The sequence below is a fragment of the Lycorma delicatula genome, chromosome 1, assembly GCF_047948215.1.
Source record: "Lycorma delicatula isolate Av1 chromosome 1, ASM4794821v1, whole genome shotgun sequence".
Lineage (NCBI taxonomy): Eukaryota > Metazoa > Arthropoda > Insecta > Hemiptera > Fulgoridae > Lycorma > Lycorma delicatula.
The window spans coordinates 153,547,299-153,570,290 of record NC_134455.1 but is presented as its reverse complement, the minus strand read 5'-3'; the positions used below and the strand labels follow the sequence as shown (position 1 = coordinate 153,570,290).

The 22,992-nt window shown below is 28.5% G+C and overlaps 1 protein-coding gene across 3 annotated transcripts in view; it reads left to right on the top strand.

The window, feature by feature from the left end:
- LOC142324565 (tyrosine-protein phosphatase non-receptor type 13-like) overlaps positions 1–22,992 on the top strand; it is a 232,591-nt gene that overhangs the window by 200,935 nt on the left and 8,664 nt on the right. For 2 of the 3 annotated variants that reach the window (XM_075365411.1, XM_075365424.1), the window contains exons 6-11: positions 280–455; positions 8,026–8,180; positions 12,062–12,172; positions 12,969–13,165; positions 18,043–18,237; positions 20,986–21,135. In XM_075365411.1, coding sequence (XP_075221526.1) covers positions 280–455; positions 8,026–8,180; positions 12,062–12,172; positions 12,969–13,165; positions 18,043–18,237; positions 20,986–21,135 — 984 coding nt within the window. The remainder of the gene's footprint in view (positions 1–279; positions 456–8,025; positions 8,181–12,061; positions 12,173–12,968; positions 13,166–18,042; positions 18,238–20,985; positions 21,136–22,992) is intronic. The other variant, XM_075365421.1, reaches the window with a different exon arrangement.

Here is a 22,992-nt window from a genome sequence, read left to right as displayed (position 1 = left end):
TATAGGTTTATGGTTTTCTTATTTATTTCATTTCTTATAAAAGATTGTTTTAATAAAGCAGATTTTTGTAAAAGTAGATAATAAATTAAAGGGAATTAGAATAGATGTAATCATTTTTAGTAAAATACAGTTACATTTTTTTTTGTAACTTTGTGTGAAAAAAAGCTTGATTTTTAGGCTTATTTTTTTAAAGTATTATTTTTAGGCTTAGATTTTTTTCTGTAATGTTGACTGTAATGCTTCATTAGTTGATATTTAAGAATGTATGTGTTGTTGCAGGTGAATGATGTGGATATGTCTCGATTGACTCATGAAGAAGCTGTAATGTTTTTACGTCAGTGTGGTCAAGAGGTTAAATTAAGGTTATACAGAGATCGAGCCCAAACACCAGTTTGTGCATTGTCCCCTGTTCAGTCTCATAGTAATTTGCATCACAGTCACAAACCTATTTTGAGGTAATTTCATGTTTAATTATATTTCTTTTGTTGAGGAATCATTAGTTATTTTCTTAAAGTTTTAACACATCAAACTTGCTATTCCATCTCTCTTAGGTTTATTCATGTTATGTGCATGTATGTTTTTCAAAACATGCTTTTTATTTGCTTGTTATTTGATGAAATTTATATCTTACAGTATTATAAGGAGGCAGTCATTCCCCCATTTGCTGTGATAAAGATTAATGATTTTTGGTGGTAAAGCTTAAAAGTAGAAATTTTGCTTCATTTTACAACTCTGACAGTTACTGACTTATTGCAATAAATTTCTAGTTCTTATAATACTTAATTTCAGACATGTAATGTTTTTCTTGCCTCATTTAAAAATCATAATGTACTTCAAATTGAAAAGAGTTAATTACACTGATAGGTAAAAAAAAAATGTTTAATGTTTCTCTAACTGTGATACTATTTCTTGAATTGCTTTTTTGCAGTTATAGATCTGCAAATACAATTTTTCTATCACTCTTAGTTGTAAACTAATTACGCTTAAAAAAAATTAAGAGAAAATATACTTAAAATTTGTAAAATTTATAATTTTACGTGGCTAAACCAGTATTAGAATGATTTTGCTGATGATTTCCTTTTATAAATAGCCTTAGTCAAATCCCAAATTAATGTCCAACAGTAATCGGCTAGCATGTTAGTCTTCCTTTATAGCGGCTTTCTATCACCGAAATGTTGTAGTGGAAACATTCACCGTGTTCGTCACTTATGTCTCCAAGGTTGTCCAGTAAAAACTCCATATGTGAGTGGAGGAAATGTATTTTCAAAGACATATTACATCCCATAGCTCTGTATGAAGTAAGAAGTTGATTAACAATATTATGGGTAATTATCGGATTTTTGTTTTCCAAGAAAATGTTTGCAAACATCTTTAAATGAAGCCCTACAATTATCCATGTATTATCTGTGATGCTAATCCTGCAGGTTCATTGAAAAGATTCTGCTGAAAGCTTCCCCAGTCATTATAGTTGGTGTCACTATATTTGTCTTTTATAAATTGAATTTTTTTTATCTTTGGTACTGAAAATGCTGTTAGAACTCTATCTTACATGACTATCATGTAAGATAGTCATCCTACATGATGATTGTGTTTCCTTTTGTGTATATTTATAATATTATGTTTTAAATTTGTATTTTATGATGAAATTGCACTCATTTTACAATTATCAGTTGTGTCACAAGAACAACTGATAACTTATTATGGGTCAAACAATTGATAATAACTTAGTTGTAGAATATTATAAAATTATATTCCAGTAAATTTTTTTAAATAAGCTTTTACTTTTTATAGTACAAATTATTTTTTATGTTTGAGTAACATAGTTATGATCAATGAGGTTACAAAATTTTATTAAATTAAGTGTACATTAATTTAAAGAGTAGTATATACATTTTTCTTTTGGAATGTGAGTAATTTCAAAATAAATTATATGAATGGTGCGTACCATTTGGTCATAAGTTATTTAAATTTACTGCAAGAATATATTAGTTCATACTTTTACATATAAAGTTTGTGATCAATAATTTAATTATTGTAAAACAACTTAATTGAATTAAAGTTTTGTTTTAGCATTTTAGTAGTGTATCATAACAAAATTTGATTTCACTTAAAATTGAATGGAAAATATATAAATAGATTTATAATTGTAAAAAAAAAAAAAGTATAAAATAATCACTTCTTTCAGGAAGATTTCTGTAAAACTGTTTACTTTTGTAATTTTCTCACTTTTACAAATTTTGTTTCTTGCTCAAAATTTTAGCAAAAAGTTAGAAATGTACAACAGATTCACTTTGTTAAGAATCGACAAATAGTTTTTAATTAATTAAATTTTATTTGAATAAAGTTTTAGGTTATGTGTTTTAATCTACGTAATACTTGGTAGGATATAGTTTTTCTTATTTTTAAAATTTGCTTTGGTAATTTTTTTCCAATTGTGAAACAGGCATTAATGAATAAAATAAATATAACAGAAAACAAAAAACACTGAAACCTAGTTTTGTTTCTTGGATCTTAATAATTCTGGATGCAATTACTATTTGTCAGATGTAGTAATTCTATTACATTTGATGTAATAGAAATAGATGTAAAATTTGATGTCACTTATGTCTATCAAATAAATAAAAAAATTTATCAAAGTTATGAAAAAATATAAATAGATATATTTCTGTGATACTATATGTGAAGCACACTACATTATAAGAAAGTTGTCATGTTCCAGAAAACCTGGCGGGTTATATACATAAAAAAGACTATCATAGTTATTTTCAGTTTTTTATGAGGTTTTCTTTGGCTTATTTCTCTTTGGAGTCATGTGTAAACATCTACTTATTAGTGAAAAGAACTATATTACAAATAAATTTACACTAGAATTGAAAAAGTAGAATTTTAAAAAAAGTGAAGTTAGTTAATTTGGTTGGCATCTGAGTTCCGCATAGGTACTGCCCTAACTTTCAAATGTATTTTTAAAGCTCAGGCATTATCAATTTAATTTTTCTATTAAGTAAAGTAGATATTCTTGTTCTTCCATAATTCATCATTTTTTGTTGCTCATTCATGAGCCCTATTCCCAGCTTTCATGAATTATTTATTTATGCTTGTAATATTTGAAATGACAATGAATAGACAGACATGATTGATATTTTGTGTTGTTTATACTTGTTTATAAAATTTAAAAAGTGTAAATTATCAGATTTGCAGTAAATTTTTTCTGTATATATTTTCATACCTATCATATTCTATCTTTTAAATGCTCTGGTGAGTTTTATTTTCTTTAAACTGTTGGTGTCTTAAAATAATTTGTTTGCTTGTATTGGATTTATTAAAACATGTTTAACCTATTGGTTTATAATTTTAATATATTTACAGTTTGTTAAAGTGATTTGCAATAATATAAATTCTGAAAAAATGCTGAACTAATTTTGGTGATCTGTATATCTAAAAACGTATGGTATGTGAATGGAGGAAAAAATGAATAAATTTTTGAGAAACATAAATTATTGCTTTTTGTATATGTCAGTCACTCATAAAGTGAATCATTGATATGTAGAATCTTAGATCCATGAAACTATCTGTCAAAATTACCTCAATGAAACTGTCATTCATCTTTAGTGATAAATTTGTTCATCAAAAAATAAGCATTCATGTGGAATCCTTTTGACTTCTGTAATTAGGAAAATCACAGAAATGAATGATATGTGTAAGGTAATTCTAATTAGCTCTGATAGTACTTATTAGAATAAAATTATTTATTGATTTTACTTTTCATAGCTTGACAATTAAAGTTTTGAGTATACTTATTCACCACTTTTTGTATTTCATTTTACATTTTATTATCTCCACTCAGGAAAACCAGACAGATTAAAAGTAAAATATTCATTCTATTGTTGTTTCTGACTTTTTATTACCTTTAGATGTACCATTTTCTTTGTCTTACTCATAGTTTATTTTATATCCTTTGTGCTGTAATTTATAATTCCATCTTGTATTTTACTCACAGATAATTAAGTACTTTTTTTACAATTACTGTCATATGGTAATCGATACAAATATCCTTAAATTTAATAAATTAAAGGGCCAATAAATATAAGGGCCATTTCAACTGATTAATACTTTGAAAAATGGTTGTGTTTGCACATCTATTTATATCAGCAATCATCTGTTGGCAATAATTGTCTAGTGACATTTATGTTCTTATTTACTATTCAATCAAAATTATTTCAATCACCATTGCAAATATTTTTTGAAGATGAAATAATAAAGCATGTATAACAGTATGAAAAATTTATTTTAGTAAATGGCAGTTGTTGAAAAATAATACCTTCACTTTTATTTTTATATCATATTTATATTAAACACTTATATGTTGTAGAACCCAAAAATATCTTAAGTTGAGTTTGATACACAAATTAAGAAATTTATGTTGAATTATTACATTCATTTATTAAACATAATTAATTTTATTTTATTAGCCTAGACTATGGTTTTTAGGTAGATTTCATAAGAAAGCTACCTATTGTAATGGGTACATGATTCGACTTCCAGAAAATTTCAACATATCTCGTGTTTCACATCCCCCGGACCCCAAACTACCATCAGTTCAAAAGTTTATATATATATATATATATATATATATATATATATATATATATATATATGTATGTATGTATGTATGTATAAAGTATTTAATAATTTATTATGTGAGACATGCTGTTTTTTAAATAAGGGCCATTTCAAATTTGCCACTGATTAATGCTTTGGAAAAAGGTTGTATCATTATGAAATGTATATATATATATATATTTCTTGTGGACACGATAACTTCCGTAATTTTGCACCAATCACTTTCAAATTGATACATAAAATATAATGACCCAAAATCTTGGTAGAGTTCGTTAATGGGCAAAATCGGACCATGGGGATAGAAATGGGTTTTTTTTTTTTGAAGGAACAAAATATCACTAACTTTCTTATTAAGTAAAATATTGAACTCATTTAAAGTCCCCCACTATTCTTTTGATAAAGGCCTAAAACTTATCTAAGTAAAGATTTTTGATATCGCCAACCATTGGCCCAGAGGATGGAAAAAATTGGATTTCGAAGACAAAAAAAAAGCATTTTTCTCTTAAGAGGCACAGTATTAAATCGGTTTAAAGTAGTCGTTAGTTCTTTAAACATTACCTAAAACTTATGTCTGAAACAATTTTTGATATGACCAACCCTTAAAGCAAGGGATGACCAAAATGTTGCTGGAATTATAAGAAGATGGGGCTTATCGTTTGCTAAACATGTGAAACTTTTTTTCACATGCAACCATTTTCATATTGAGTAAATTTGAAGTTTTTCTTAACTTTTTTATCCCCTACTTATCACTGGTAAAATTTACCTCTGCCTTCTGGCATGCTGAAAGGAATTTTTTAAAGACAAGGTTGTTTTATTGAAGAATTTAAAAAAAATGAAATAATTTTATTTAAAAATTAAAGGCTAAACTAAAAATAATTTAGACATAAAACAGTTTGAACTGTAATGAAAACATTTGTGTTATAAATTTTTTCCAACCAAATTTAAAAAAAAAGCATAGAAGAAATAGATTAAATAATAAACATAAAATTTACTACATAATATTTCTCTTTCTCTAAATCCTTGGTTTTTTTTTTGGAACTGAACAAAATGGTTTTCAACACAAAATAATGGTTTAAAAAATGTATTTTAATTTTTCCTTATATCCTGGGCAGATGATGTAAGGAATAACTAAACTTAAAAAACATTTTCAGAATGTTCTCAACACTTCATCTGTTGTTTTTTTTTCTTGGAGTTAGTATAAAGGAAGAGAAATGGGATATACTTGTGTGACTGGGATATATCTTGAGGTATCTTTTCGGGTCTAGGCTCCACATGAAATTAATAAATGGAAATATAAAGCAGAATGAAAATAGCTTATTTATGGCTCTATTTGAAAAATTGATGTTCTCTGATGTCCATTGTTAATTTGATTCTCTGCTTTCAGTTTTTTCTTCTGAGGATTATTTTTCTGATTTAGTTTAAATGTACAAGTTGCATATATCTTTTTCATAGTATTGGCTTTCAACATGGTTGTAAAAATGATCCATAAAGAAGAAGGGTGTTAATTTTTTAACTTTTAAAAATTCATCATTAATTTTTGGACAACTTTACCAATTGTATCCTGTGGTTCCAAGCTCCTTGCCTTTTGCAAGGTGTAAATTAAAAAACAAAGACCTAATCCATCATCCACCTCAATATACTACATAGTACCATATTTATGGTGTTCTGTATGTACCAATAGCAAAAGATATGGCCATGACTTTGAGCGAGTGACTTGTCTATATTCATGTTCAGGTCAGAGCTGTGGAATTTTGCTATGATATTGTAGAAATGTAGTACTATTTGACTGATTTTAAACAAAGGAAATCATGATGCCAAGGGTGTAAGGATTGAAAGCTAGTTGGAAACATTACCTTAGAGAAAAATATTTGCAGATGGAGATGGGTAAGGTGAAAAAAAACGAATGAATTTTTTTCATTAGTATTCTAGTTAATATGAAGTTTTATTCATCTTCATTATTCTCATGTAAAAGGTCTGGCCAATAAGTATTTTTTAATTCAGTTACTGACTGCTGCTTCCAATCAGTTTTTCATACTGTTATCTAGAATACTATGAAGAAAGATTGCTTGGGAAAATTGATTTGTTCCACAAAAAATCAGATTGTAAAAATCACCAGTAAATACTAAATTAAAAAACGTTTGTTGGTCCACATTTGTTAAGAATTATTTTTAAGTCTCTCAGTTCAGAGAATGGCAATGAAGGAAAGTTCTAAGGAGTTACAAACTGTATATTTGTAGATGTTTGCGGTAACATGGTCTACTATCAGGACAAGAGGCTGTTCTTGTGATAGCTGGTTGGAAATATCCAGATTTATATGAGAGTTTGTCTTCTTCTTTTTCTCTGCTTTCTTTTTCCACACTAACTACTTCATTGCATTGACCTCCAATTCATTCTTGTCAACAAGCTGTAATAATAGCCCCTGAGATTTATGATTCAAAACATATCAAGTATATTGTTCCAATTCTCTTCTTTTTTACTTAATTTCTTCTTTAAAAAAATAATTTATAAAAAATTATATATGTATGAATGAATATAAATGTAACAGATTTGCAATAAACAGAAAATTATCATAGGAAATGTTCAAGCGCAGCAGCTTGCACATAACTTTGAGAAGTAACACTAATTCGAAAAATATGTTTTATAACCAATTTTCTACCCAATTATAGCAAAAGAGTCTATTTTTCTTGAAAATAAAATAAATTTGTTTTTATATACATATTATTAGTCTGTGATTGTAGTTTTAGTTAAGGTTAATTTTTAGATTCATTTTTGCTATGATCTTACTTTAACTTTTATTGCCTAAATTTACTTCTCATCTGCAGTGTCTAGATAATTATATTTTGCATACTGGAAACAGCCTTATTAGCTGGTTATAAATGTAAAACAACACATAACATTTATAGTTTATTATAAATAAATAAATTAATAAAACTACATATAATAAAAAAGTAGTAACCTCTATATAAGTTAATTAAAATATATGTAAAAATATTGTATTCTGTATATTCTTATATGAGATGTAATTTAAAATATACATGAAGACAGGCAATTTTTTTATTTATTTTGACTGAGTGTTTCAGCATACAAATAAATGAGAAGTTATGAATTTGAAAGAAGATAGAAATACAATTGAAATAAATTTTGTATAATTAATGTTTAATAACCTAATTATTATTTATTCATAAATAACATTATTTATGTTAAGTTATTATTATAAGTTATTAATGAATAAATAAAATAAAACAAACCTCACATATTTATGTTTGGCAATAGTTTTCTGTGAATAATGTTTCTGTTTTGTGAATAAATCATCTTTTAATCATTACTCTGCTTATTAAAAATCTGAATTACAGAATGTGTTATGTTATATGTTACATAAATTGAATCATTTTTTTTTTAATCTAGGAAAGAAGCCCAGGATATGCTGAGTGATCTTGCTGTAAAAAAATCACAATCACCAGGTGATTCAGGTGCTTCAAGCAACTGTAGGTTAGGTCGATCATCTTCTCCTCGAAAACGCAGAATCATCAAAACACCTTCTCCAGATTCTAAACCAGATGGTATGATCCATGTAAAATATATTTATATGTACTTGCATGTGAACTACTTTCACGTTGTTTTTTCTGTAATAACGGTATTGCAATATTTTTTTTAAATTCCTATTTTCTTTGTCTTCTTTGTGTGAAAGAAAAGATGGAATAAAATAATTATAACGTGATTGTTATAATTATTTAGGATTTTATAACATAAAAAGAATTAATTGGCATGAAATTGTAGTTAGATTGATATTATTAAACAGAGAGTTTGAAAGTTAAGGTGACAAAAAAAGTAAATTGATATTATTTCAAATTAAGTTATGGTTTAGCATATTTGAAATCATAAAAAATAACCGTTACTATTAGTTTATCCATTTGAAAAAGGTTATATATATGAGGCTCACTTCAAAAATAAGGGCCGATTGGTAATAAAATGAGAACAGTTGAAAAAATGAAAAATTTATTTATAGGTTTAAAATACTTACATACGTTCTTTATTTTTCTCATAATCACCATTTCATTCCAACCACTTTTTATATCGTGAAACAAGGTTCTTCCCGCTGCACAAAATTCTGCCTGCTGGTATTATAGCCACTTTTGGCATGTCTGTTTCATGTATAGACATGCATTATTGTGAAGAAGAGCAATTCATGATCTCAGCATTTCCCATCGTTGGTTTTGAGTAGCACAATGCAGTTTAGAAAGTGTTTCACAATACACTTGTGATGTGATGGATGTTCAGGTCCCATGAAATCAATCAAAAGCACACCCTTTTGGTTCCAAAATAAAATTGCCATGATTTTCCTTCTAGACTGGGCTTATTTGAATTTTTTCAGTTTATCACTGTTATGATGCCACTGCATGGATTGTTGTTGTGTTTCAGCATTGACATAGGAAATCCACGTTTCATCACCAGTGACAATATTGGAAAAAAAATCTCTCTTGCTGGTGGTTAAAGCAGTTAAGAAAAGCACGTGCAGTTGTCATTCTGCGATCTTTTAGAGCATCTGTCAACATTTTCACCACCCATTGTGCTCACAGATTATGATAGCCTAGAGTGTCAGTCATGATTCTCAACAATGTTATCTTAGAAACTTCTGGAAATTCTAGAGAAAGATTGCTAATCATAAAGTGATGATTTTCTCTCACTTTTTCATTGACATGTTCAATGAGATCATCTACTGGACACTAGGCCTGCCACTTGTCTATTCATTGTGAACATTTGAGTGGCCTTTCTTAAACTCGCAACACCTTTGCCTCCCTTTTCCTTCACTCATTGCAGTAGACCCATATATTTAACACAACTGACGATGAATTTCACCAGCATTATGTCCTCTTGCATTTAAAAATTTGATCAGTGATCAAACTTCACGACGCTGGGATTTGTTATTACCACACTCATTTTAACACACTGTCTCGCAAAGGCAGACAACAATGAATTGATGGCAATGAGGCGTTACAGACCACTTAAACCTGTTATACATGCACAAACCAATAAGTGTTAATCACTATTTATAACTCATCCAACCTTACTTTTGAACCATGCCTCATACTAATAAATCTTTTATATAAATGCAAAAGTTTGTTTGTTTATATCAGCATTGCACGAGAACCAACCAATCAACCAATCCCTTTCAAATTTGTAGGATACATTCATGTTATCCCAGTGAAAGTTTTAAGCTATAGAGACCCTAGCTTCTTAGGGGTGAAGTTGTGAATTCATTAAAGAGAAAAAATTAATTAATTTTATTTCTATCACCATGGTAAGTGAAATAGGTTGTGGAATTTTCCTTGTCAAAGGTCTGTGTACTTCAGTTACCGTAATTACTGCTATTCTCTTTTGTAATTTAGTTTCTTTTTCAGGTTTCTATAAAGTCTGAATACCTTTATTGTTATTTATCAGTATTATTCTCACAACCATGAAGGTAACGAACAATGCAGAGGCCTAAAGGGGAGCTCTCTGGCCAGATGAGAATGGTGAATGAAGCAAGTTCTGCAGCCCTGAGTTTGGCCCCTGGAGGCCCCAAGAACTCCTGAGTTGGTTCTGCAACTTAACTGGGTCAACCTAGGGCAGGGGGCAAAGCCCCCTGGCTAGATGGTTGGGTGAGCGAAGCTAGCCCAGACTGGCTAGTGTGTGTGTGTGTATATATATAATGTAATCTTACCTTCTTTGATGTTTTTGATTTTATAAAAAAGATCAACTTATACATGTTTTTACATTAGATAATTTATACGTACTATTTACTGTCAACCATTTTGTTTAATAACTTCATTGAAACTTTGCAAAAATGTACATAGTTGAAATAAAAAATATGACCTACTCATGGATCAGACAGTTGCAATGATTTTTTTCATATGTCCTTTGAATATTTTTTTCTTTTTAATAATTTATCATTGGACCAATTATAAATGTGTGTTTAATTAAACAGTATACTTCTAGCATGTTGGGCAAGTAGTACATCACTAAATAGATGGAATAACTGTTTGAATTATAAACCAGGATTCCTATTTTGGATCCTTTTGAAAGCTGAATTTGAAGGTTTATGCAAACGACCTACTATGAGGCAGTATAGCTAAAAAAAAATTATCATTTGCTTTTGTTGTGCATGAGCGGCATATTTACTTCATTAGTACTAGATAAGAATCTTCTATCTATATTTTAATGATTTTCAGTTCAGTTATATTGTGATTTAATTAGCAAAATATTGTAATGGAGACAACCAGTATCTTCTACTAGATAATTTTTTTTCACTGAAATTGAGAAAAATTACACTTGGAGAAACAATTAATTCATTTACACTTTGGGTGTTTGCTCCAAGTGCTGAATTGGGTAATTTCCATAAACAGGCAGCATTTCTGATACTATATAATACTTGTAAGGAAGCCTATGCCACAGCACAATTGGCATTGCAAGTTAGTTATACACATTTTCCACTCCCACTGCTGTAATAAATTCTCTTATATTCCCACTCTTCAATTTCAATTTTTTTTTTTTATAAAATTATACGTAGTGCACATAAGGCACATGACAAGTGATTCTATAATAATTTGTTTTTTACAATATTGTTGATCATTTTGATGAAATAATACAGTCTTGAGGAATCCATACCTTCTCAGTTTATGAATATCAGAGTAGTCAGCCATAATACAAGTCACAGAAAAGAAAAAACTCTGAAAATTTAAATTTTGTAAATTATTTAATGGGAAGCATTAAGTTTTATACCACATTTAACCTTGTCATTTGCTGCATTATTGTTGCAAGTTGCAGTTCATTTTAAAGAATATGTAGGAATTATGGAAATTGTACATAAAATTAGTATTTTTCCTGGATAGTCCAATTTCAATGTTTTATTAAATAAGAATATAAATTTAAAAATTCTAAAAAAAACCTTTTTTTCTGGTGATTGGTTTTGATATGGGGCTGTTTAAGGTTTTTCAGTTATTATTAATGTTATAGTTCTTTAGTATTATAAATGTAATATCTTAATGTTACGTAAATTATTCATGTACAATAACACATTAAAAGAGAAAAAAATGTAAGATGGTTGAAATAAATATGAAAAATTAATGTTAATAAAAGAAAGAAGAGTTATTGTTATTAACAGAAAATAAAAATTAACATTTAACTGAAGTGGTAATTGCACTGGTAAATCTTTTATTTCATATAATTCTAAGAATTTCAACTAAAAGATGTATTATAATTTCACTGATATAAAATCACTAGTAATAGAAAAGTACCAAATCAGTATGTGATTACTCACTCAAATTTTAGTTCAGATTTGTTGCAATGTTATATTCTCTTCTCATTTTCTCATCTTTAGGTGGACCTTTTGGCATTTCCCTATAAACTATTAAGTATTTTTTTAAATTTATTATATTTAAAATATTCATTATCTTTTTTTCAGGTTTATTAATTGAAGAGAACCTAAGCTTAGTGCCTTGTGTGGACAGGGTGCAGCGTCCAGACACACTAAACCTAAGTGGTGACTGCAGACCACACTTTAGAATTAGTTCAGGTTGAGTTTATATTAAACTATTTTTATGATTTATATAACTTATGCTATAAAAGTCTGTAGTACTGTTTCATTTCTACATAAAAATATGTTCGTTAAGTCTAATAAAATTCATGTTTAGTCAATATGCCATATAATTCTTTTCACCCATGTGGTCTGTTCAAAATGACAGGGGTAAGAGTTAAAGATCAGTCACAAAGGTATTTCTTTATTATTCAGTTTTTCTGACAAATTTCAGTGATGAATAAAATTGCATTAGTCATAAGATAACTGAGTGAAGAGTAAAATAATAGCACCTGTGATTATTTAACATTATTATGAAGGAAGTTATTAAACTTCAAAAGTCATTGGCAAAGCTAAAACATAACTAATGTAACAATTTCTATGAATAAACTAACATAAATGTATTGTTATAACAAATATATTACTTTAATAAGCAATAGTAGAGTTTGCTTATCCATATGAATATTAATGTGTTATTTTTAACTTGCAACTTGCAACACTCAGCTCCTAGCATTAATTAACTGTAGTAATGTTATTTTCTGCATGTCAGTAACATATATTATTAAGCTGTAATCTGTTTCAATGCAAATATGCAAAGATTGTTGGCATATGTGTTTATTGAAACTGTAAAATAATTCTTAATGTTAGAAGTAAATACTTCAAGATGATTTCTATATTAGAATATTTTACATTATAATTAATGAAAAATATTTTTTTTCTGTTCTTTAAAAAATAACTGTTTATAAAACCAGTGTTAGTGAAGATACATGTAACTTTCACATTTTACTGTTTACAGGAGAGACTGATAGCAAGAGTTCAGTGGAAGCAGACAAAATGATGTCAAATGAGCCTCTAAGCATGCCTCCATTATCTGAGCCTGTCAGTATGCCTCCTTTACTTACATCATCTTCAGGAGGCTTTTCATATCGTAATCCAGCATATCGATCTGCTAATCCTACAGCAGCAGCAAAGCCAAAAAACTCACTTTCTGAGGTAATAATTAAATAATAACATAAATCTATATATATTTATTTATTGTTGTGTGTTTGCGGCTCAATCAGGATATTGAGAGATTGACACTTTAGAATGTGTACATATAATTTCAGTTTATTGATTTAAAATTCCTCAAAATTACAACCAGACAGATCAGTAATAATAATAATAAAACAATTAATAAAAAATAGTAAACAAACAAATATTGATCATATCAATCACAATATTAATCAGGATAATAGTAATAAAAAACAGTAGTAAACAACAATATTACATGTCATAACAAATAAATCAAACAATTAATATATAACATAATCAAAACAGTAAACATGACAAAAACAGAGCATAATACATAACAAATAAACAAAAATTAACAATCATAATACTACACATCAAAGAGTCATAAATGTCAGTAGTAAATAATAAATAGAGATTGCACACAAGACAGAGTTTAAAATAAATAATTGTTTGGAATTTATTTCAGGTACATAAATAAAAGACCAGAATTCAGACCCATTAACAAAAGAAACTGCTAGTCTTAACACTTTTTAACATCTTTTCTAGTCTTGTATTAACGAACAATTGTAAACGTTCACTTGCAAATACCTTTGCTGTCTGCCCCAAAAAAAACTACCCTTGCAGTTTATGAGTGAAATTTAATACATTATTTCTTTCACTTATAGTTTTTACAGAAATTCATAGATAGTATTTCTTGTTTATTGTATTTCCCCGTGGCATCACCTTAATCGTATCAAATTTAATTCACACTGGAAATTCGCTCCTTCACTGTCCTCCCCACAAAATGCTCTCGCTGACTGATGTCTCGCACTCTCGTCTCACAGACTCACCTTGCTGGACTGATTCACAGAACTCCGCCAAACTTGCACAACTCACATCTCGCAGCCTCTCCTCACAGAACTGATGTTGTAATGTCTTGTCTTGCAGCCTCTCCTCACTCTGAACTCATTTCTAAATGGTTTATCCCAACTATTTATACTTCTAGCCTCTTTACCTGCCGGACCAGACCCAACTCCCAGCGTGAGAACAATGACCAAGTCCATTCGTTCTCATAATTCCATTATCTGGTCTACTAGCTTTTCTCACAGTACAATAAGTGTTTATTGTGTGTCAGCAGGCAGTATAACAAAGGATGATTATTAACAAACCTATTTTTTCCTTTTTGTTCCTTTCTGGATGCTCCCATTATTATATTTTCTACTACTTTCATAATAATTAGTATGAATCCGTTACTCAGGCCAGCTATACCAGTCTTGTTAAAATATATATGTACATTCTATTTTTTTATGATTTAAATACAGATGCTCCCTGGATAATCTGAACTAATAAAAATTCATGGCTGTTCAGTTTACAAAAAATTGTAATCTAAAATTGACGCGACATAAATCCCTCCTGAAGTCGATTTCATTCCAGACTGTAGCCAGCAAAGCAGGCATTACTTCTGCAGCTGCAGCATTAATTTAAATACTTAGCTCAACAAGATCAGTTGGCAAAGTTGGTACATAAATTCAGTCTTTAATGAAACTTCACAAGAAAAAATCAAGCTGGGTCAAATCTGGGGAGCAAGGTGGCCATGTAATTGGACCTTCATGACCAAACCACTGACCTGGTAATCGAGGATCTAGAAAATTTCAGACTTCTAGGCAGTGTTGAGGTGGTGCTCTATCTTGCTGATAGTAATAACATCCATCTTGTTCATCGTTGTCTAACTGAGGAATTAGAACATTTTGAAGCATATCCTGATAAGTTGTATCATTTATAACTTCCTCCTTGAAGAAGTTTGGACCTTACAAACTTTGTTTACTTAGGGCACAAAAAACATTGTTTTTCACTACCCCATATTCAGCAGTTATGAATGTTCACCTTACCACTTATATAAAACATTGACTCATCACTAAAAATTACATTGTTTAAAACTGTATAATTGGTCTGCAATTCTCATTTCCACACAAGACTGCAGCCAAGCAATTTTGTCATATCTAAATGTGTTGAACCAATGGTTAGTTTGTATGGCTTCAAGTGCAATCATTTATGTAATACGTACCAAACAGTCGTTTATGAAATGCCATTCTCATGTACGCATGTCGAGTTGATTTCTTTGGACTATGCACAAAGGTTTCTCTGAGTTGTCCCACAGCAGCTTTAGGGACGTGTGGGAATCTTGGTGATTTTGTGTGTTTAACAGAACAACCTTCTCAACAAAGTTTTGGTGTCAAAATTAAATTGTATGCCTACCAGGAGGCTCCTTACCTTACTCTCTATGAAAGTTTTGTTGAACTGCACTGCTGACTGCAAATCATGAAACCAAAACAGCAAGCACATTCCACACCAGTAAATGTATCCATTTTTAGCGACACCGGCGACAGTGCTGGTGGCGAAATTCATTGCTATTGAACTACATGAGTGAAAACTTGATGTGTTTTGCTATGAAATGAAATCTTAATCGAATCTGTAAGTTATCTCAATAAATTTTTATATGTTCTTAAAGTTGTGAATTCCTTTTTGAATTGTCCATTATTTTAATTCAGTTGTAACCAATAAATGATTGCCTACATAGATGATACATTTATTTATTATGCTTATTTTTACTTGTAACAAATATGTCATTATATAAACTATTACAACCTTGGCATAGCATTAATTTATTAAAATTTTTTTCATGGTATGATTTGTTGGAAAGTTAAATGTATTTTTAATAATTTTCTAAGAGTACTTATTTAGCCAGCCAGCCTTCTGTTAGTTCTTCAATCATCCTACCATTCTCTAGTGCATGAAACATGCATATTTGCTGCTAGGTGAAATTTAAGTTCCCAATTTGTATTACTTTTGTAACTTAGTTTCTTGAATTTTTCATTAAATAGAACTTATGCTTTAGATTAACAAACTATTATCATCAGTAAGAAGGTCTTAATGCTCTGTTAGTAATAATCTCACATATGTTGTAAAGTCATTTAAGTAATATGACAAATAACAACTTGTGTCTTGTAGTTTTACTGTACTTTATTGCCTTTCACTATTGTTTTTTTGAAGAATTTTTTTATAATTCTTTTTCTTAAGAGTTATTTTTTCAATTGAAATATTTATTATACATTCAAAAATCAAGAGCTACAAAAGACATTATTAGTTGTCCAACATGTTCCTCAATGATACTGTAGATGGTATTGTTAATAGTGCATGTCTTAAAATGACTAAAAAATCCACTTTGGCAAATTTAATGCATTTTAATTTTTCCTATTGTTTATTATATTATTTATGACTTTAAGCACTATGTGTACTATGTTTTAAATTAATTTATATTCAATGTAATTATAAATATATATTATCTTTTACCTTATTGACTTTTTTATCTTTTAATTGATCACATTTGTAATTAGAGCAAGTTAATACGTGTGTTGTAGTTTAATAAAAACTTTATTATCAAAATATCAACTTTATTGTCTTCATTCACTACAAGTCTCATTCCATAATTATAATTCTGAAACTAATATACAGTTAGGGTTAGGTGGTTTGATGCATCTCTTTATGAGATGGATCTCGTAATACTTGTTCTGCATCAGTCTTGTGACAGATATGTTAGCTTATTGATAGGCAGTCAGTACTGCCAATATCCTTATTTGCTTTGTGTCATTTTTTGAACATGTTGTCCCTGCCACACCACTGATATTACCACTACTTGGCAGCATATTTACAACTGTTGTATTTGTTGTTTACAAATAACCATTATTACTAAGTAATTTCTCCATCTCCAACCCAGATGCTTATCCTATTGCTGTTAGCCAGATTTTTAATCAACAGAATGTATATTATACACAACTCATCTTATTATATAAACTTATAAACACGTTAATATCACAATGTGTATAATTTTAAATTGTGTTTTTTTTATTTTTCTTGTAATTGTTTTGCTCATAACTTGTTTGTTAGCTTGTATTATCTATGAATTGTTTGTTGTAATCATTTTGATTTGTGTGTGTGTATATATGTGTGTGTGTGATCTGTTCATGTTCATGCACATGACTTAAAAACAGATGTGTAATCTGGTGATCATATTTCAATATATGTCAACCTTACTTTACCATTTTGAGTTTTGTGAATATTTATGTTGTTGCTTGCAGGTTTATAATAAAAAAATGTACAATTGTGAGTCATAATCAGATGCAGTATTGATCATTATTGTATAGTGATAGATGTACAAATTAAATATCAAATAAAAAAACAAAACTGAAGGTCAATTAAGGATTGTGCCTCTTACTGTTGCTTTCTGTTTAGTAACTGCTGCATCTGTTATTCTTTTGTAAATATTGATTTTCAGTAATATTAAAAAAAAATGAATAAAAACAATCCCCTGCTGTATTTTTGAAATGTTTATGTAAAGAAGCTATTAATGTTTATTATTTTTTAATAAGTGTTGTAGAGTATATTCAAAATTATTTGCTAATAATCAGTAATTATTTAAATATTTAGTTGATAGTATGTTTAAAGAACTAAACTTATGTTAATACCGTTTATGAAGTAAAAGAATTTGGCTTTACTTAGAAAGATTTTCATTTCTTTCTTGTTTGTACTTCATTTTTAATCTGTTATTATTCTTGTTTTATTTACATAATGGTGTCAGTATACAGATATGTTCTTTAATTTCCATTTTATTTTATAGAAACATTGTTGTTGTAAACCTTGCAAAGAATTTTTTTTATTGTGAAACCATAAAGTTAAGTAGGTTCATTTGATTGAGTGTAATTTTAAACATGAAAGATTTTTAGTGTAATGTCTTTTTGTATAAAGTAAATATAACGTTTTGTTCAAATCTTGAAATTGGTAAGTGATTTTATAAAAATGTAATAATACCTTCTTTGTTATAGGAGCTTCCAGATTGTAGTTACTCTGATCAGGATTTACTAGGTGGTTCTATGCAAGACAATAAAAATCCTGTTGAAGGGACCAAGGGGTTATTAAAGTGGAAAGGAGTTGTATTTTCACCTGAAGAAGGAACAAAAAATTCTTCACCAGATGACTCCATAAGCCAAATTACTGAATGTGATGCCTCTGGTAACCAGGTAATAAAAAAAACTTTTTTAACTTTCAACTTTTAACAGAAGTAAAAAAAAAAAAACAGACTGTATTTATGCTCAAATGTATTTATTTTATTCCCATTTGTTCAAACATTAAAAAAATTAGAATTTTGTCTGTATAATCCTTTAATTATTATTTTATATTTCAGTAGTTTTTGCATAACTCTTTTAGCCCAATTAGTTTAAGACACCAATCTTAAGTCATGGTAACTATCTAATTTATTGAGAATTGTACACACTAGTTATACAGCATCAATTTCAGCTGTTTAAAAACAAATAAATTATACATATATATTAAATATTTTTTTACTAAATTATGAAACCACTTATTTCTACTTTCTACTTATATATATATAATTTTATATAATTACAATTATATAATTACAAATTTTAATAATTTGTTTGTTTTCAAAACAGCTTTGATGCTGTATTACATGTGAGTACAATTCTCTATAAATAATATGATTTGAAATTGAGGTTTTGAACTATATATATATATATATATATATATATATATTATACGTATATAAATTATTTAACAATTAAAATTGTCTTCCATATTAAATTATTATTTAATAATTCATGAGCATTTTTTTTTTCACCAGAATGCATAATTGTAATTTTAATATTGAAAGGTATTCTTGGAGACTTAATTCTAGCAGCTGCCAATTTTCTGACAGTTAAATGTTACTGTTACAAAAACAAAAGTTTATATTCAATTGCAAATAATTATTATTTTAATGACTAATCCACATAAATTGTCTTGATATTGGTACCCATCAAAAGTCAACATTCTGTTCTTTTTTGTGTCAATAACGCTAATTAACATAGTTTTTGGCACTTCAGAGTCTTATTGTGTTCTTAACAAAAATTTTTATGCTGTATTCAAAAATACAGTTAGAATTTTTCCCATCACTCACAGTTTTTATGTGATAACATTTTTGAAGTATTGCTTTTGTGGAATTCTACATCATTTTTTTAGGGATAACTTATATACGTAAAAGAATATTTTAAATGGTTTCTAAATGAAGGTGGGGTACAAATATAACACTATGAAGTAAGTAGCTGTGTATGCATGATGGGCATTTGGCATTTAAATAACAACAAAGTTTGGCTTCACTAGTTTAAAAAATGCTATGAACTATATTTCAGTTTTAAAGTTGGGGATCCAGATAAGAACTAGGCCCCTCACATCTGCTGTTCAACCTGTGTGTAACATCTTGTCAGAATGGCCTAGGGGTAATCAGCACATGAGTTTTGGCATATCAGTGGTGTAGTTTGAACCGAAATACAGTTTGTTAGACTGTTATTCTTGAATTACAAAGAAAAAAAGGATAATTAGTCAATCTAAACACACAGTGTATACCTGAAATTATTGTCTGCTATAAGGTCAGTGCCTCATGGTGAGGACTTAACAGTACGACATCCTTCAACACATCTTACTTTAGAAGATGAATCAGAATATAAAACAACTCCTGAAGTTTGACGTGAGGAGAAAGATAATCCTAGTTTTGAAGCAAACTCCCTGTTCCTGTAAACCTCATCTGATAACTCAAGGTGACTTAAATGACTTTTTCAGAATTTGAACTTTTCATAGAAACAAGTTGAGCTTTTTGGATCTAGGCTGAAGGACTGGAATCTTTTCCATACTGACACTAAAATTTGTTTCTTTTGTATCATTAGGAAGAGTTTTAAGATTTGTAATCTGAAAAATATAGTTTAATATACTGTCATAGTTTTACTGTCATACTGTTATAGTTTAACAGTATTTATGCTGTCATTGATGCACTTCATCATGAATATAACTCTAAAGAATAGTGACTGTTCATTGATTCTTCAAAAACTAGTTTAAAGATTGGCCTTTTGCACAATGACAACAAATTTCCTTCTTTCCCATTAGCTTATTGCAAGTAACATAAAGGAGACATGACAGTATGAAAATCCTGTTAGAAAAATCTCAGTATAACAAGTGCTACTGGACTATTGCAATTTAAAAATGAATGCGTTACTAATGAGTTTGCAACTCAGCTACATTAAATTCTGTTGCTTTTTGTGCAAGTGGGACAGCAGAGTCAAGACAAATCATATTAGGAAAGAATGGCTAAAGTGTGAAGCACTTAATGCTAAACAGAAAAATGTTATACTTCCCCACTAGTTAATTCAGAATTTTTCAGAAGGATTTTTTAAGTATTGCAGTAATTTCCTATTTACAATTAAAAAATAAAATTATTTGTAATGTAATGCAGTTAAATGACACATTATGTTTTTAATAAATTTTGAAACTAATGCATCTAGAATGCAGTAAAATAGTGCTGACAAATAAATAAAGGACCCACTAGTTTTATTAATTGTTTCTTTTAATATTATAGGATACTTCATCCCAGAGGAATTCTAACAGCACATTATTTTGCTATGTTTCATTTTCATACTGATTTTTCTCATGGTAATATCAAGAGGAATTTATTTTGTTTGAACTTCTAAAAACAAAAAAATATATAGCGTATATATATATATATATATATATATATATATATATATATATATATATATATATATATTGTAATTTCTTCAGGAATAGTTTTTGTTAACTAAATTTTCTTTATCAGATTAATCAGTTTATCTTTTGTCAGTTTATTTCTCTAAATTACAATTTTAGAAAATTAAAAAAAAACCAAAATCATGAAATTCTGGCAATTATCTGTCATTTAATATTAATTTATTTTATTTTTTCAGATATTAGTAGTTGAATTAAATCGTGGCTGGAATAGCAGACTTGGATTCAGTCTTCAAAGCATTGGACAAAACACTGTAATTAGTGCCATTTATCCAGATAGCGTTGCTTCACGTGATGGCAGATTACATCCTGGTGATCAGCTTATTATGGTAAGCAAAAGTACTCTTTTAATTGTCTAATAACTATACATCTATGTAGAAAACTGATGTTTAATTTTGTAGCATCTTGCTACACCAAGTTTCGTTTAGTACAAATTTTATTTTTTTCTTGTATGTTAACTACTAACCCCAAAATACATGTTTATAATTGGTGAATCTGAAAATTCAAAATTGTTAATTTGTGTATTCTGCTTCATTTGATGATCGATTGTTAACAAGCTATTTTTTTTCTTTTAGAAAAGTAAGTAAGCAATTTCAGATAATTTTATTAGTATAATTAACATGATCAATGATCCACTTTAAATAAAAATGACAATTTTGGTTTACTTAATAAATAAATTTTAAACAGTATTTTTTTGTATATGTCAAAAAAAGTCTAGAGGTTTATGAATTAATTAATTAAAATTTAATAGAATATCTTTTCATGTAACAATTTTCAATAATTAGACAAGTTCTAATCATGTTTACTTACAGATGACAGGTGGGTTGAAATTCAGTTTCCCCAATTACTAATGACAAAGAGTGCTAATAACAAAATCTTTAAAATTAAGTAAAAAATGTATAGTTAAATAAAAAAAGTTATTCTTACATGTTTTATTCATAAAAATGTTTAAGTGGTGTGCTTTTGCCCTTAAGAATTCGTAATTGTGTTTAACCACTAAATTATCCATTTTTTTTTTTTTTAATAAAGATTTGTCCTGATTTAAAAATCTACTGAGTTTTAAGTTGACAGCTTGGGATGGTTCATATTATTTGAATTTGAAGAGAATACCATTTCTTGATGATTCCCAAATGAAAAGTAACAAGATGTCAAACAAGAATATTGTGGCTGTTGAATTGTTCCTTGGCATCCAGTTCATTCAAGAAAACCCTTCATTTTAAGTTGAGCAGGTGCGCCACTTTGCTTACTCACCAATGTCAAACACAAGAGTTGTTTAAAAGCTGAAGAAACAAGATTTCAACGTCAATTTTTGTTGTCTCACAGCAAAATTGAACAACTCTAATTACATAAAGTTTCTTCTCCATATTGTATGAAGAAAATCAAACCAGTAAGCACAATTATAATGGTTTATGCTTCAGTTGATTGTTTCACAGGGGTTGAATCATCTTCAAGAAGCACATGAAGTAAAATTAGCAGATAACACTATAGCTTAAATTCTTTTAGGTCTTTCATAAACTTGTTCTAGGTATTTCCACCCTGATGGAAACTTGTTGATTTTTGAGGATCTTTATTAATGTCTTTGCAACAAGTTGTTTGGTCTCTAAACTTCAACTAGTTTTAGGCCTACCTATGCTGATGGAGCATTTCCAATGCCTCCAGTTTTTCAGATTTTATATTCAGATTATGAAAATATTAATAGATCGGTAGCAGAGGATCAAAGGAACCCTCGTATGGAACTTTTCATGGGTGACACAACATTATCCTTATTTTTTTTTTAAGCATAAAAACTTGTTCTTCTTTTGTTTACTTAAATGACGTTATTCTCAAGACAGTTACAAAAGCGAACTGACAAACTGTAAAATTTAAATTGCAATATTAAATTATCTGATATTACCAACTACAAACAAAGATTTTCCTTTTGTTTTAATATTAAATTAGCACATTGGGAAAACTTTCTTTAAGAATAATTTTTAATTGTAGGTTAAATATACTTGTGTGTTAATACCCAGATTTTTTTATGTTTTACAGAGGTAAAAGTTAACATTTCTCATTTGTATAGATGTATTTAAACAGAACTGTCATCTACACAAATTAAAGTATAGTCTTTATATTTTACAGATATTTTCAAAAATTAATATAACTCAATTTTTAAATAATTTTTAGATTGGACAACTGACCATACAATC